This window comes from Sturnira hondurensis, unplaced genomic scaffold (genome assembly GCF_014824575.4).
Source record: "Sturnira hondurensis isolate 20B ecotype Veracruz unplaced genomic scaffold, ASM1482457v3 Scaffold0001221, whole genome shotgun sequence".
NCBI classification, from domain to species: domain Eukaryota; kingdom Metazoa; phylum Chordata; class Mammalia; order Chiroptera; family Phyllostomidae; genus Sturnira; species Sturnira hondurensis.
The window spans coordinates 6,817,498-6,833,759 of record NW_028073852.1 but is presented as its reverse complement, the minus strand read 5'-3'; the positions used below and the strand labels follow the sequence as shown (position 1 = coordinate 6,833,759).

Genomic DNA, 16,262 nt, shown 5'->3' with positions numbered 1-16,262 from the left:
GCTCTGACTATGCAGGACTGAGATGGGTCCACTGAACCTACATTTTGATTGGCATGCCTTGTTTCTCACACAGGTGGTCCAACGGTCTCAGAGAAAATGTCGGGTGACCAGCAAGGCCCACCCAGCAGAGACCCACCTCGCCCTCCACGAGAAAGCCGCACTAACAGGCGCACCTGCACATTCATCTCGGAAAGAGCAAAGGAGGCTGGACTGGGCCACTGGGTGACAGCTGTGTCGTCTCTGACGGCCTGTCTGATTCCGACAGCTGTGCGCACCTGGATTCTGCTCTGAGCTCCACTTCAGCCTCCCTGTTCCCCACACCCCTGTGCTGCAGGCTTCCCGTCTAACTACAGCAGGCAAACCCTGTATTGTCTATCAACATAAGCCATTAAAACATAGAAATACTGTTTTAAATTCTATGTAGCAAAGAAAACATTTTATCTCTGATGCCAACACCTATTCGAGGTAACAATCCATTTTGATGGGAAATCTGACCAAAAGTGCACTTTTAAAACTAGCAGTGACTTAACTGCTCCCACAGCTTCCAAGCAGCTCGGTTTATTACCAGGTATGTCTGGCTACCCAGCTTACCATCCGTGCTGTGCTGCCGAGGGTGGGCCCTCTGCGTGACCTACAGTCCACTGTTCCAGTCTAGGGGGACAGAGGGCATTGTTGCAATATATGCAACCCTCTCCCACATCCGTCTCTGCTCGGAAGGTAGATGAGAATGACCACAACTGGTCTACAGCAGTGGGGAGCACCCCTCCCAGAAGGCACTCCTCTTGAGAACCAAAGGGAGCCAGATATGGGAGTATCACCAGTTTCCGTGCTTAGGTCTCAGCCTCCCCCTCCTACCGCACAAAGCCACCTGCCCTTCCCAGATCATGATGCCACAAATACACCAACCCACTGAGCCATAGCAACCCTAGAGTTCTAACCCAGCTGTGAAAAAAAGTTATTTTACCCTGGCTAGTGTGGCTCAGTGGACGGAGTGCTGGCCTGTAAACCAAAAGGTTACCCGTTCAATTCCCAGTCAGGGTGCATTTCTGGGTTGTGGGCCAGGTGCCTGGTTGGGGCAACGGATCCATGTTTTTCTCCCTCTTTCTTTGTCCCTCCCTTCCCTGCTCTCTAAAAATAAAAATCTTAAAAAAAAAAAAGGCATCTCAATCTTAAACCTCTACTCAGTTTTCCTGCTCATGCATTCCCACCGACATCAACTTACAGGTGAATGAATGTACAGGAACAGGTTTTTGTTTCAGGTTTTCTGTGTAAGCCATTAAAGTCTTGTGTACCATTTTATACAAAGAATGGGGTAAATACCCTCAACATGACATTCCCTGGCAACTGAGTTTTCAAGCTTGGGAAAAGATGCACAGACCACAGATGAAGCTTCTAAACTGTATTTGGAACTGACAAAACATTTGGAAGCAAAAGAAATCTTTCTAGAGACAAAGCCCTGAGCACAGAGTCTGCCTCCAACCACAAAGGTAACAACAACTATACAGACAAAATTAGCAACAAGAGATCTTTGGCACTAGAAGGGGTGATCCTTAGCTGCTCACACAGTACCCAAACTATACTCCAGACATTAGATTGATTGCTGGTTAATAGCTGAATTTTACATTTTAATTATCTTAAAAAGTTGGAAGTCCTAGCTAAGTTTTTCGGTATCAATATCCTAACCACACGTAACACTTAGCACCTGAGGTAGAGACTTCTGCAAGAGATTTAAAGAAAACACAAGAAGAGTACAACAAAGATTTCCAACCTTGAAAGCATACAGCCAAATGTTTTTGCTGATTCAGCAAGCTGACCCTTAAATGCAGAACTCTTACTTCGATTTCTGTTGAGATTTTGCACAAAAGTAGGACTTCCTTCTGTTTAAACTCCTGGATTTGGAATACTATGGATCACACTAAACCCAAACTGATCTGACATCATTACTCAAAAACACAACTGCATTAGTGACAACATATAAAATCTTTAAAATTCTGCACGATGTGTGGCCAGAATGAGTGACAAATTTGTAATTCCACTTCATGATTCTAATAGTTGGTGGTAACCAAACTATTACTGATTTATGATCTATAGGTGAGTTGCAATTTTGTTTCCAAATTCTTTTAACAGTATAGGTGCAGGTCTTTATTATTTTCAGGTGTTAAAGCTCTTTATGAGATTACATGATTTTTAAAAAGATTTTGCCCTGGCTGGTACAGCTCAGTGGATTGAGTGCGGGCCTGCAAACCACACGATCACGGTTCGATTCCCAGTCAGGGCACATGCCTGGGTTGCAGGCCAGTTCCCGGTTCCTGGCAGGGGACGCACGAGAGGCAACCATACATTGGTATTTCTCTCCCTCTCTCCTTCCCTTCCCCTCTAAAGATAAATAAATAAAATCTTTAAAAAAAATTTTTTTAAATTTATTTTTAGACAGAGAGGAAGGGAGAAAGAGAGAGGGAGAGAAACATCAATACGTGGTCACCTCTCACACATCCCACACTGGAGAGCTGGCCTGCATCCCAGGCATGTGCCCTGACTGGGACACGAACTGGTGACCCTTTGATTCACAGGCCAATGCTCAATCCACTGAGCCACACCAGCTAGAGCTACATGATTTTATAAAGACAAAATTAATCTAATACCGGGAACCTTTCGATTAAAATGAACAGCAACAGTGGATCTTTGACTTCAGGTAATTTTCTTCAGTCAGGAAAGACCTTTCCTTTAGAAAAAGGCATTTCTTGAATTAAGTTCAAGTCTAACATATTTGCCTTTTACTGAATGCTGGCTGGCCAAAAAGTTACCATAAACTATATGGTATTTTTAGAAGTGTACTGTCTCTTAAATAAGACAAAAAGCACAGAGACAGACATTCATAAGCTTAAGGATAAAGCACAGGTATGGCTAATAGGAATAACACTGAATTCCATTCTCGGGATAAACTGCGTAGAGCAAGCAGGCTATTCTGAACCCTCACTGACCCCTGAACCATCACTGACCATGAGCGCTGAAGGACGCTTCGCTACCATCACAGTTCTTCCGACCGCTTTTTGTTCAAGCTCCAAGCTCACGACAAATGACCAGCGATAGTTCGTCTTTTAACACCTCTTACCACAGGCTCGGTTTCACTCCTTCGTACCACTTCCTGAGAGGTAAGTGGCCCCGAGACTTGGAAAAGTAAACTGCCTACCTTCATACCAGGAAGAAATGACAGAATTAAGGTGCCTAATGATGTTGTTTTTCTTCTTTAAAGATACAGGTGTCCTTCTAAAAAACATGTAGGAGTCCTAATATTCAGAAACATCTTAGAAGGCAAAGTTCATTTTTATCAAAATAATTCTATAGACAGAAATTATTCATCAAGGAAGATCCCCAGAAAAGCTGACTTCAGATGAAGTAACACACTTGTGGTTTTACATGAAATATCGAAAGAGGCAAAACTAAGTCATCAGGCAAACTCCATGCCACAAAATGCACATTTAACATTTCTTTAGGGGAACATGTTATCTAATTCTCCCCTGAAATTTGAACTAAGAGAAACGTCTGTTCATTTTACAACTCTCTCCGAAGAACAGACTTTAAGGAACAAGAGAAAACACGCCACAGCCCTGTAAACCCACTGGCATGCGAAGGTATAGAAACATGATATCAGCACCTGGTTCTAGTATGTGAAGCATTGAGCACTCGGCTTCTGTCCAGAGTCAATACCATACGACAGAGCACGTCCCACTCACGCAGTTCACGGGAGTGCGGTTTTGACAGGGAAAAATTGCTGGGAGGCATTTTATACAAGTATCTGCCAGTTTCAGAGCAAAAGCTGGAATATTTCTACGGATTCAATGCAGACCCAATCAAAGGATTAAGCTGGACACTGACAAGGCCATTTTCTTAATATAGGTTCACAGATGTCATTAGGGGAAAATCTGGCAGAGGCCTATGTTCCAAGGCTGAAGGAAATACACTAAGAAAGCAGGGAGGATTGCAAAATCCACGTCACAATGAAAACTTCAGTGAGAGAATAAAAAGATTTTTAAATGTGGAAGCACTTGTGATTTAGGATGTCCTTCCCCGTACTTTAAGAAGGTGAACACTTATCTGGACACAAAGGATAACATTCTCATCAGAACGAGCCGAGGTGAAACACCAGGGCCACTGTGTGTAGAAAGCATGGGGTCCTTCCCGGCGCCGAAGGCCTGCCTGGAATCCCTGCCTCACTCCTCCCTTCCCCGTCCCTCTCAAGCCCCCACCTTTGGGGGGGTGGCCAAAGCCATGCTATCCTCCTCCAGACTCTGAAGACATGGATGTGAGTGTGTGTGAATTTTCGGTCTTTCAATGAAGAAATCTGCTCGAAGCTCTAGTGACATAAGAATTGGCAGTTCTTAAGCTTAGCTAGGCTTACATGTTTAAAATCTTGCCTGTATTCTTAGAATTATTTAATTTCTTTATTAAACATTTGGTTTGAAGGAAATACTGCATGTCTATTAGTTATGCAGGATACATACAAATTTTCCAAAATTTCCCCTGAAGTCTCATCTGAGCTTATTTTTTTGCTTAAGATGTTTAGAGATGCTGAGGAACTTCTCTAGGTCAAAATTTACAGATTAAAAAAAGCAACAGTAGCAGCAAAATAAAGGTAAATGCGTGGCTAGAAAAATTAGCTGACATTTTCCTGAGTTGCTTTGGTTTGAAGGTGGGAGAGAAATGCAATGGAGAACAAAGAAAAAAAAGAAAACTCCACAAAGGTGCTATTCTAGGATTCTCCTAAACAATGGACAATTGGCATTTTTAAATTAAGACATAAGAAAATAATATTTTTGGAATTTCAAAGCCCGAAGAGGCCCGAGAGAGTTCCTGTCGGGAAAGAGTGTGGCGCCCCAAGGAAGCGCTCCCTGGAGAGGCAGAGGGCCCTCCCCTCAGCCTCTACCAAGCTCTCACTCGCAGCAGCTCATGAACTGTAAGACAAACGCTGTGAACGGGAGGGCGAAGCTCTCCAATGGAATACAAGAGTAGAAAAGGCAACAAAATATCACAAAGTGTGAGTGTTATTGAACATTAATGTGTCACTGATAGATATGCTTACTAATATATTTGTGGGGAATAAACGCTGAAATTCTCTTTAGGTCTATTTATAGAAAACATCCCTGGTCTGATGGGTCTTCCAGGCAGAAACCTACACTGGCAGAAGTATGCAAATTATAAAAATGCCACAGTAAATTATAAAAAAGAAGGAATTTGAATTCAGGCCTTCTGCCTTATGCGGCACAAGAAGCTCTGAGCATTCTTGGCTTACAAGGAAATGCTTGTATTTCTAACGTTAACACATAAAGGAAATATCCATCACCAGTTTCTTAAACTAGAGAGAAGAAGGTTTCTTCGGGATAGAGATTTAAGGCAAACCAACAGGTCTACAACTAAACATCCTATTAGGGCTCATTTCCCAAGTGCGGCTTTGCTTTGTGATAGAGGATTCGTAGTATAATTCTAAACAAGGTCTCCACATTGCTGTAGCATTTACATTATATACACACCGTCAAATCATACACTGGCAATGCCTGATATTTAAAGGAAACCTGCAACGACTAATTTGTCTCCTTTGAAAATACAAACAGGATTTCAAAGACAGATACAACTCTGGGCACATGAATGAGATGCAAAGATTTCTCGAGTAAAGAAGGTAAGATCTCAACCCCCTACTATGGATTTACTTTCTAAGACTAAAAACCGAATTTCTCCTCCTTACGTATTTGAAACCATCCCTGCAACACGAGAGGCACTTTTATTAGGTGTAGCATCTGTTAAAACTCGAAACCCAGAGTAGAATTTGTTGAACAAAGTAAGAACGCTGGCCTAATAGGCATTACCCTTGGGATTTTTCCCCCTTTAATATAAAAGTATAACTACAGTGGTCCAATGTACAAGTACAAAAAAAAGTTCTCATACTAAAAAAAAAATACCGTAATACTGTACATACAAAAACCGTTCAACAAGAATGATTTAAATACATCTGTTCTTTTCCGGATCTGGAAGACACAAAGGTAAAGTTCTGCAACTGCATTCTTGCCGGAACACGTCTGGAACGCGTGCCCAGGAGCACTATGCTGCCCTGCTTTTCCCCTGTCCCAGCCCTGCCTTCAGTCCCCTGAGCTCGGACCACAAGCCAACAGCATCCCTGAAGATAACCAGAGCCAAATGTTTACTCAATGGAAGTCATTATTCAGTGAGCCGCTGCTTACTATAAACTATGAAAAGCACAAGTTTAAGCCCAGCCAAGATTAAATCCAGACGGAGGTCTTCCCATTCCCTGATTTGCTGCTTGCACTGCTTTTGTTGGACCCGGCTTTAGACCCCACTTTGGCTTTTTTCCCCCGGGCAACATGGGGGTTGTTTTGGTGACTGTAGGCCTGGATCGCTAGGTCCAAGCGCTCCTGAGCCATTCTGATCTCCCGCTGCAGAGTCTCCAGGTCGGCTGGGAGGTGCTCCTCATGGCTGCCGTACTGTTGTTCCTGGGCAATGTTGGCTTTGTTTTGCTTGTAGGCGATCTTAGCATTGGACAGTTCGGTGTACTGGATTTGATCCGGTTTGACAGCAATGTTATAGCCAGGGGGAGCAGATGGAGTATTCCAAGTGAAAGGATAATTATAAACACCCGGGTCTTCCAGTTCCCTCCTTTTACTGTTTAGTGAGTCTCGAATCGTCCCAAAGCCTAAATGAAGCATCTCCCAAATGTTAAGCAATAGGCAAAGTCCTGTAACCCCATACATTATCAGAAGGAAGATGGTCTTTTCGGTGGGTCTAGAAATAAAGCAGTCTATCTTATGAGGGCAGGGAATTCTACTGCACACATAAGATGGGTGGACTTGGAAGCCATAGAGAAAATACTGTCCTATCAGAAAGCCCACCTCAAACACGGTCCTTGCCAGCAACTGCAGCACGTAGATTTTCATGAGGCCATCCTCCCGAATCCGCCGTCGGCCATCATGCTTGGGTTTCGGTTGGTTTTGCTCTTTATTTTCTTTTTCACTTTCTAATTCCATTTCTGGATACATCATGGGATCCTCTTCATGGTCCTCTTCTGTTTCTTCCAGAGCCCGGTGCTGTTTCCAACGCATTGCATAGGGTTTGCTCCGAGCTGCCTTCTTGTCTGCTTCACCATGCTCCATCTTGGCGATCTTATGAATGGCGTAGCCCAGGTACATCACTGAGGGGGTTGCCACCAGGATGATCTGGAAGACCCAGAAGCGCACGTGGGAGAGAGGTGCGAAGGCATCATAGCAGACATTCTCGCAGCCTGGCTGCTCTGTGTTGCACACAAACTTGCTCTGCTCGTCGTAGTAGATGGACTCTCCCCCTACAGCTGTGAGGACGATCCGGAAGACGATCAGCACAGTGAGCCAGATCTTCCCCACAAACGTGGAGTGGTTGTGGATCTCCTCTAGCAGGCGAGTCAGGAAGCTCCAACTCATGGTGATCGCACTGGCGTGCCCTGATAAAAATGGAAAAACACCAAAGGAAACATCAACAGATATTAAGATTTTAACACTTAAATTTTTACTGATATCTCTAGAAACTTTTTCCTGCATACTTGAAATCTAACTTGAAGGCTCATACTTGAATGATTGTTAAAATAAATAGCATCTCACTCTACTACCTGTGGGTAGGACAATTCACCCCAGTCTATCAGCACTTGTTTGGGCCCCAAATCAGAAAGTAGAGTTGGCTTTGATGTCTTCACTAGTTTAAAAGGTAAAATTGTAGCTATTACTTTAGATATATTTTTCAGACACAGGATGCTGAATTCTTTATGTAAATTATTTTACAATGCCTTCAAAATTTTGTGAGATACAGATAAAAAAAAAAAAGAAAATATTCGGTCCAGCCCTGGCTGGTGTGGCTCAGTGGATTGAGTACTAGCCTGCAAACCAAAGGGTCACCGGTTTGATTCCCAGTCAGGGCACATGCCTGGGTTGCAGGCCAGGTCCCTGGTGTGGGGTGTGTGAAAGGCAACCACACTGATACTTCTCTTCCCTCTTTCTCTCTTCCTTCCTCCCGCTCTAAAAATAAATAAATAAAATCTTTAAAAAAAAGGTAATCCAATCATGATAAGACTACTGACATAATCGAGACACTTAGGCTAGATTCCACTGTGAAGAAGTACCTTATTAGAAAACTTAAATTTTAGACTTAGTGACAAAGTATTAAAAATAATTAAAAAGGCCCTGATTGATGTGGCTCAGTGGACTGGGGTGTTGCTCCCACAAACCAAAGGGTTGCCCATTTGATTCCCGGTCAGGGCACATGCCTGGGTTTTGGACCAAGTCTTCAATTTGGAGTGTGCGAGAGGCAACCACACATTGATGTTTCTCCCCACTCCTCAAAAAATAAATAAAATATTTAAAAATAATAAAAAAAAGTCCTGGCCAAGTGGCTCTGTTGGCTGGAGCACTGTCCCATACACCAAAAGGTCACAGGTTCAATCCCCACACAGGGCATGTACAGGGGCAACTGATCGATGTTTCCCTCCCACATCAATAATTCTCTCTCTAAAAATCAGTAAAAATATATTCTCAAGTGAGGGGGGAGGAAGTGCCCTGGTCAGGTATTTCAGTTGGTTAGAGCATTATCCCAATATGCAAAGGTAAAAGGTTTGATCCCTGGTCAGGGCACATACAAGAATCAATCAATAAATACACAAATAAGTTGAACAACAAACTGGTGTCTCTTTCTCCCCTTTTCTCTCTCTAAAAATACTCAATTAAAAAATAATAATTAAAAATATTCTGTATTATGTTTATAGTGAATGTTAAAAAAATATCTGCAAATTGAACTGTGAGGACACTAAATCCATATAGGCAAATCCATTTAAAATGGCATTTTGAAGGACAGTTTTATTCTGAGATTCTCAGAACTGTGTCCAGAATCCTGGTTAAAAACCATCTAAATAAGCCCTGGCTGGTGTAGCTCAGTGGATTGAGCGCAGGCCTGCGAACCACACAATCGTGGTTCGATTCCCAGTCAGGGCACATGCCTGGGTTGCAGGCCAGGTCCCAGCAGGGGACTCACGAGAGGCAACCATACACTGATATTTCTCTTCTTCTTTCCTTCCCTTCCTCTCCAAAGATAAATAAATAAAATCTTTAAAAAAAAACATCTAAATAAGGTAACATTTAAAAAATCTCTGATGTTACCTATGACATTAAGTACACCTAGCTTTTCTCCTTCTCTCCCCCAATTTGCTTCTGCAGCTTGGAGGTGATTATCAGCACCATCAAAGAAGTTTAAACACACTGTACCTGTTGTCCGGAACTCCCGCTATCCAAAATTTTCTTAGAGAAATGATGTCTTGCTTACAACTTTTCCAGATTCCCTCTGGAAAGGGAAAAAAGAGAGAGAGCATAAGCTTCCTCCCACAGAAAACAGTGGATCACTAACATGTCACTTTCAGGAAGAAATGTGCTCTGTGTGCCACAGAAACCAATCCGCTCGAGACAGACACAGGCTTGAGCTTGAATACCACTGTTTCTCCCCCAACACATGTGGTGGGAGGAACTTCACAGCAGAGATCCAAAGCGTCTTAAGACATTGTAGTCTAAGACAACACGACAGGAAGATGAGTCACTGGTGAACATCGAAGCAGATGAACTCATGCATCTATAGGAAAAAACCAAAGCAGAAAAATCTCAACGAATTTAGACTGGGTCACTAGAGGCCTTGTGAAAATGCTCACCCCGTGTCCTCTATTCCCTCTCTGTCCCTGGAGCAGCCAATACTTCTCACTGGGGAGGGAGCAGCCAACAGCTGGTTCCCAGTCACTGGGACACCCATGTCCCACAGGAGACAGGAGGTGATTTACACATTCAACTGCTCACAGAAAGAAAACAGCTGCATCCATACTACGGGTTTAAAAAAAATAATAATCCAGTCCTGGCTAGTGTGGCTCAGTGGATTGAGTGCCAGCCCACAAACCAAAGGGTCACCAGTTCAATTCCCAGTTGGGGCACAGACCTGGGCTGTGGGCCAGGTCTCCAGTAGGGGATGGTCAAGAGGCAACTACACATTGTTTCTCTGCTCTCTCTTCTTCTCCCCCGCAAAAAAATAAATAAGTAAAATCTTTTAAAAAAATCCAAGACAAATTACTGCTTGTTATCAAGTTCTGCCAACTTTGTAAAGCTATGGTCAAGCTTCATCCATTCAATGCCAACTTTGTTCATTTATTAATTCAATGAATAAAATTAAAACAATTCCTAAGTGTTAAATGCTCACAATACTGTAAAAACACTGTGAGTGGGGTAAGAGGAAGGAAAAAACCCCAAAACAATGGTCAAAAGGCCAATGAAAAATAGAGGGAAAGAAGCGCAGCATTTACATCACACGTGTCAAGACCGACGAACAGAACCTGACCACACAGATTTCGTCACAGGACTTCAACCGCCCCCACTGCAGCCCCGCCGTCCAGCTGAGCTCACTGCTCCCCTCTCACTGACTACACACACGTTATAAAACCTCAAAGCACGAAGTACGTAACATGCAACCATTAAATGGTGATCATAATTCAGGCTTCCGCTACGAAACTCCATCATCATTCTCACGCGCGTGAGGTCAGACTCGGCTTTGCCCCACACGCCACATCGAAAGCACATCCTCTGAGCCTGCAACTCTATTTGCTCCAGAATGCCATGAAAGTGGGACTGTCACTTGCTGAGAAAAGTCATCTCTATACCTCCGTTCATATCTTTTAAAATAATTATTGCTATGCACGAATTTCTCAACAGTTCAGCATCTCATACAACAATCTAAACATTTTTGTGGGGAGGAGAAATCGGCAACAAGCCCTTCAAGGCTTATATATGTTATAAAGAGCCATTTAAACACACCCAAAAGCACACACCACATACTGGTTACGCTGGAGGCCCGGAAAATGCTAACCCTGGAGCCTGATTTCCCACGGGCACTCCTGAGTGCCACAGCACCCTATGTCCATATCTGGAGCACAGATGACTTGTTTAGGAACTCAGCGCCGGCATAAAACAGGGGACAATCTTCTAAAATAACCATGGACTTCCTAAACTCAGTGGCATGCTCACCACTGCTTCTCTCTAGTCAGTAGGTTTTTCTTTGACACTCTTCTCTTTCCTCTCCTTGCAAGCATTAAGAGAATGGTTTACATATCACAGAGCTCATTACTCCAACAGGATGGTGGGGGAGACTGGGGTGGGGGGAGAAGGGGGGAAATCGAGTAGAATGGTGGGTGACAATTTCTAAGCAGAACTTGTCACTGCCAAGTGTGGTCTCATTGTGTTCTTGCTCCACTAATGCACCAAACTTTTTTTTTTTGGCACTCTGCTATCAGAGGCCCGGGAGTCAGGACATAGTTTTCTCTGGCTTCCAAATAAACTTGGTAATAGAGCAGGGAGAGAAGAGTGTGCGATTAACCTGTAAATGACTCTCATGAAAAAACAAAAACCAGTTCCACACTCCATCTATGAACAGAAAATGACATGGGAACGCGTGACAGGTACTGGCCAGAGATGGGGGAATGAATGCCAAACACCCCACTACTTAGGAAAGCCCCAACTGGTTTGTGTGTACTTTTATACTTAAAATCTTCTTGAATATATCCTTTAAGCTTTGACTGAATTTATCTACAAATTCTAGTTAATTGATATTATTAAGTCCAAGAAATGTATATCTGCATGGTGCTTGCACTGCACTGTTATCTGACTTTTTAAGAAGGTTCTAGCAATTGACAATGCCTGGCAACATGTGATTACAATTTCACTTCAAACCCATCAGCAGTCTGATACACAATTGGTACTTCAAAATTATGCCAATTTGTATGTTTTTTAAAACTTTTTAAAAAGAGTTTATTTATTTATCTTTAGAGAGGAAGGGAAGGAGAGAGGGACAGAAACATCAATGTGTGGTTGCGTCTCGTGCATCCCCTGCTGGGAACTGGCCTGCAACCCAGGCACGTGCCCTGACTGGGAATCGAACCCCGATGGGGTGGTTCCCAGGCCCGCACTCAATCCACTGAGCTACACCAGCCAGGGCAATTTGTATGTTTTTAAAAAGAGGTGTTTATTTTCTAGAGAGAGGGGAAGGGAGGGAGGGAGCGAGAGGGAGAGGAACATCGATGTGCAAGAGGAACACACGTCAACGGCCTCTCACACGCCCCAGCCCGGCACCTGGCCCACAACACAAGCCTGTGCCCTGACCAGCAACCAGACTGGTTTGTGGGACGACACCCAATCCACTAAGCCACACCAGCCAGGGTTTAATTTGTTATGCTTTTAATACAAGAGGATACACATGCTCCATATTCCCCCCTGTGGACTAGGTTCTACCCTTTTGCTTATTTATCTGCAAAATATAGTCAATATAATACAGACATTAACCACTTGACATTTAATATAAACACCTCATTTTATTGTCTTCCTTCAGATTTTATTTTTATATAGCCATATCAATTTCTTAAATAAGTTTAAACAGGGAAAGTTACTCTTTCAAGAATGGCTTTAGAAAATCTTTATCATAAATATATATTTTAATGCACATTTTTAATTAGTTTACATTCAACATTATATTAGTTTCAGGTGTACAGTATAGCTGTTAGGACAATTTTATAATTCATAAAGTGATCTTCCCAATAATTCAAGTCGGATGGCTTTTTAAGTAAGGAATACTGCAATTCATTGTAGCCTATAATTCAAATGGACTCTCTCACACAGACACAAAAAAACAAATACTGGAGAAAATCATGTTTCCTTAAATAACATGTATTGGACAGAAATCAAATGCGTTACTTTTAGTCTGGTTTCCAAGTAACTAAATTTACAAATCTTCTTTGTCTTGCACTAGAAAACAAAATTAAAAGTTAGCTGGCAGTAGGGAGGGAGTTTGGAGGAGGGTAGAGGGATTGAGCAAAAAAGAAACAGCTCACGGACGTGGACGACAGTGTGCAGACTGCTGAGGGAAGGGGGGGCAGAGGAGTGCACGGAGGGATAAGTGGGGATGGCGGAGACCCGACTCGGGGTGGTGAGACACAGTGCACAGACGAGGTGTTGCAGAACTGTGTGCCTGAAACCTGTATTAATTTTTAAAAGATTTTATTTATTTTTAGGGAGATGGGAAGGGAGAGAGAGAGGGAGGGAGAGAAACACTGGTGTGTGAAAGAGACATCAACAGGTTGCCTCTCACATGTCCCAAACCAGGGACCTGGCCTGCAACTCAGGCATGTGCCCCGACTCAGAATCAAACCAGTGACGACCCTTTGGTTTGAAGGCTGGCACTCAATCCTCTGAGCCACGCCAGCCAGGACTGAAATCTCTGTAATTTTGTTAGCCAGTATGAAATTCAATAAAAGCGATGAGGGGCAGAATTAGTTGGCATTGACATGGTAATAAATTATGTAATCCCCTCCCAGATTCTTTATATCTAAAGAGTGTTCTATCAGTTACACCCTAACAGGACCAAGTCAAAGTCACTGCATTTTTTCCATAAAATAGAACTCACTGGACATTGAAGATTAAGTGTACAAAATTTGGATTATCTCAGGAGGTAGATTATATAATTAGATCCATTTTTAAATTAAAGAAATGAGGTCCAGAAAGCTCATAAAATTTGCCTAAGGTTATCCCATTATTAAGTAATTAAGCCAGAAGCCGAACTCAGCCTGTCAGGCTCCAGAATCTGGGCTCTTAACCACTACTAAGAAATTACATTACAGATGGAACAGAAGAAGGGACTTTATGCCTTTTCTTGGATGAAACTGCATAATAAAATAAGCTTGCAAAGATCAAAGGGAGAAATTTCAGAGTTTAAGATCTTATCGTGTAAAATTAGACTTGGAAAAAAAACCCCAAAGCCAAATATTGTAGAACTCCAAGGTTTCCTGGTAGTCAGGAGGGAAGAATAAAAATAGGAAAATGGTATCTTGAAACAAAAATGACTTACTGAAAAATAACAACTCATTTAGCACTGAGAACAGGGACTAGAGAACTTGGTGAACGCAGTTCAGGGGATGCCAAGGCTGAGATGTCAGTGCGTGTTAGCAGGGCGGTGCAGATGGCGCGCACACGGCGCGCACACGAGGGGCCCAGAGCCCCACCTGCTCTCCAGGCGGACTCCATCATCCCCCCACTGCCAGTGCTGTGGCCGCTGTGGCCCTGAAAGAGACAGAAGCTGGGCTAAAAGAAGTCGTCCTCAGCAAGCCAGCACTACAAGAAACACTGAAGGAAGTATTTCAGGCAAAAGAAAAGTGACATCAGATGGAAACGTCAATCTATATGAATGAATTAAAAACACGTAACTATAAAAGACATCTAATATATTCTTATTTAAAAATATTTTTGAAAGATAACTGGCCGTTTAAAGAAAACAAGACAACAATTTATGGGGTTTAGAGCACATTTAAAAATTTATTTATTTATTTATTTATCTTTAGAGGGGAAGGTAAGGAGAGAAGGAGAGAGGGAGAGAAATATCAATGTATGGTTGCCCCTCGTGCGTCCCCTGCTGGGAACGGGCCTGCAACCCAGGCATGTGTGTGCCCTGACTGGGAATGGAACCGCGATTGTGTGGTTCGCAGGCCTGTGCTCAATCCACTGAGCTACACCAGCCAGGGCTAGAGCACATTTTTAATGTACACTCTGAGGTGGAGGTAAAGGCATGAAACAGCACCACAGAGGCTGAGGGTGAGGAGATGGAAACACTGCGGTAAGGCCGTCCCACCACAAAAGGAGCGGTGTGTACTCCCACACAGACCAGTGAGATGGACACAGTAAGCCCCAAATCAACCACTAAAATACAACAATGGCACAGCCACTACACTAAGGAAGAGGGTGACATGGAATCATAAAAACAGATGAGGCAAAGAGAAAGCAAACAGGAAGATGGTGGACTTAAACCCAACCACACCAACCATCAGGCTACAGGTGAATGGTCTGTATACTCCACTTAATACTGTCAGATACTGTCAGATTTCATTGAATAAACAAGATCCAACTATTATATGCTGTCTTTCAGAAATCCATTTGACTGTAAATATAGAGCCAGAAAGAGATTAAAATAAAAAATGAGAAAGATGCAACATGCTAACAATTATGAAAAGAAAGCTGGAATAATCATATATTATTATCAGACTGAACTGATTTTAGATCAAGGACTATTACCTGAAATAAAGAAGGTCCTTTTATTACGATAACTCTTCAATAAAACACAAAATTCCTAAATGTTTATATACATTATTAATAGAGCTTCAAAAGAGACTAAGCAAGAACTGATTGAACTGAGAGGACAAACCCACAATTAACCATTGGAGATTTCAATACCCCTCACTCAGTAATGCATAGAACAAATAGAGAAAAAACAGTAAGCATATAAAATACCATCTTACCAACTTCTTTAAGTAAACTGACCTTTAAAGTGTATTCCACCCAAGAGCAGAACTCACAGTTTTTTCAAGGGTACAGAGTACATGAGCTAGACCGTATTCTGGGCCAAGTCTTTATACTAAAATTATTCAAATCATACAAAATATGTGCTTTGATTACAACAAAATTGAACTTAAAAATCATAAAATTCAGCTATCTTCCCTTAGGCTTTCTTATCACTGAAAAAAATCTCCATATGGATCTCCTTACGGAACATGTTCCCAAGAACTCACTTTCTTCTCTTCTCTCCTTACGTCCCACCCCCAAAACCTGCCTCCTATTAATGAACATTATCAATGAACAGCACTGGCTTTTTAAAGAAAGCAATCCGCCCTGGCTGGTGTAGCTCAGTGGATTGAACACAGGCCCACGAACCACATGATCGCGGTTTGATTCCCAGTTAGGGCACATGCCTGCCGGGGTTGCAGGCCAGTTCCCAGCAGGGGACTCACGAGAGGCAACCACACATTGATATTTCTCTCCTTCTCTCCTTCCCTTCCTCTCTAAAGATATCTAGATAGATAGATAGCCGATATCTAGATAGATAAAATAAAGCAATCCTTACTTTCCCTATAAACAGACAATAAAAATGAGCACTATACTGGATGCTAAATTTACTTTAATCCTCACAAAAGCTTATCTTTTAAATGAGAAACAGCCTTGGCTGGTGTAGCTCAGTGGATTGAGCGCAGGCTGTGACCCAAAGGGTCATTGCCAGTCAGGGCACACTGCCTGGTTTGCCGGCCAGGTCCCCATGTGAGAGGCAACCACAGATTGATGTTTCTCTCCCTCTCTCCTTCCCTTCCCCTCTAAAAATAAATAAATAAAATGTTT

The 16,262-nt window shown here is 42.6% G+C and overlaps 1 protein-coding gene across 3 annotated transcripts in view; it reads right to left on the bottom strand.

The window, feature by feature from the left end:
• Positions 1–5,851: 5,851 nt before the first annotated feature.
• GJC1 (gap junction protein gamma 1) overlaps positions 5,852–16,262 on the bottom strand; it is a 30,673-nt gene continuing 20,262 nt past the window's right edge. For all 3 annotated transcript variants that reach the window (XM_037067475.1, XM_037067466.1, XM_037067482.1), the window contains exons 2-3: positions 9,291–9,366; positions 5,852–7,483 (exon numbers count right to left, since the gene is read on the bottom strand). In XM_037067475.1, coding sequence (XP_036923370.1) covers positions 6,273–7,463 — 1,191 coding nt within the window. In that variant the 5' untranslated portion in view covers positions 7,464–7,483; positions 9,291–9,366 and the 3' untranslated portion in view covers positions 5,852–6,272. The remainder of the gene's footprint in view (positions 7,484–9,290; positions 9,367–16,262) is intronic.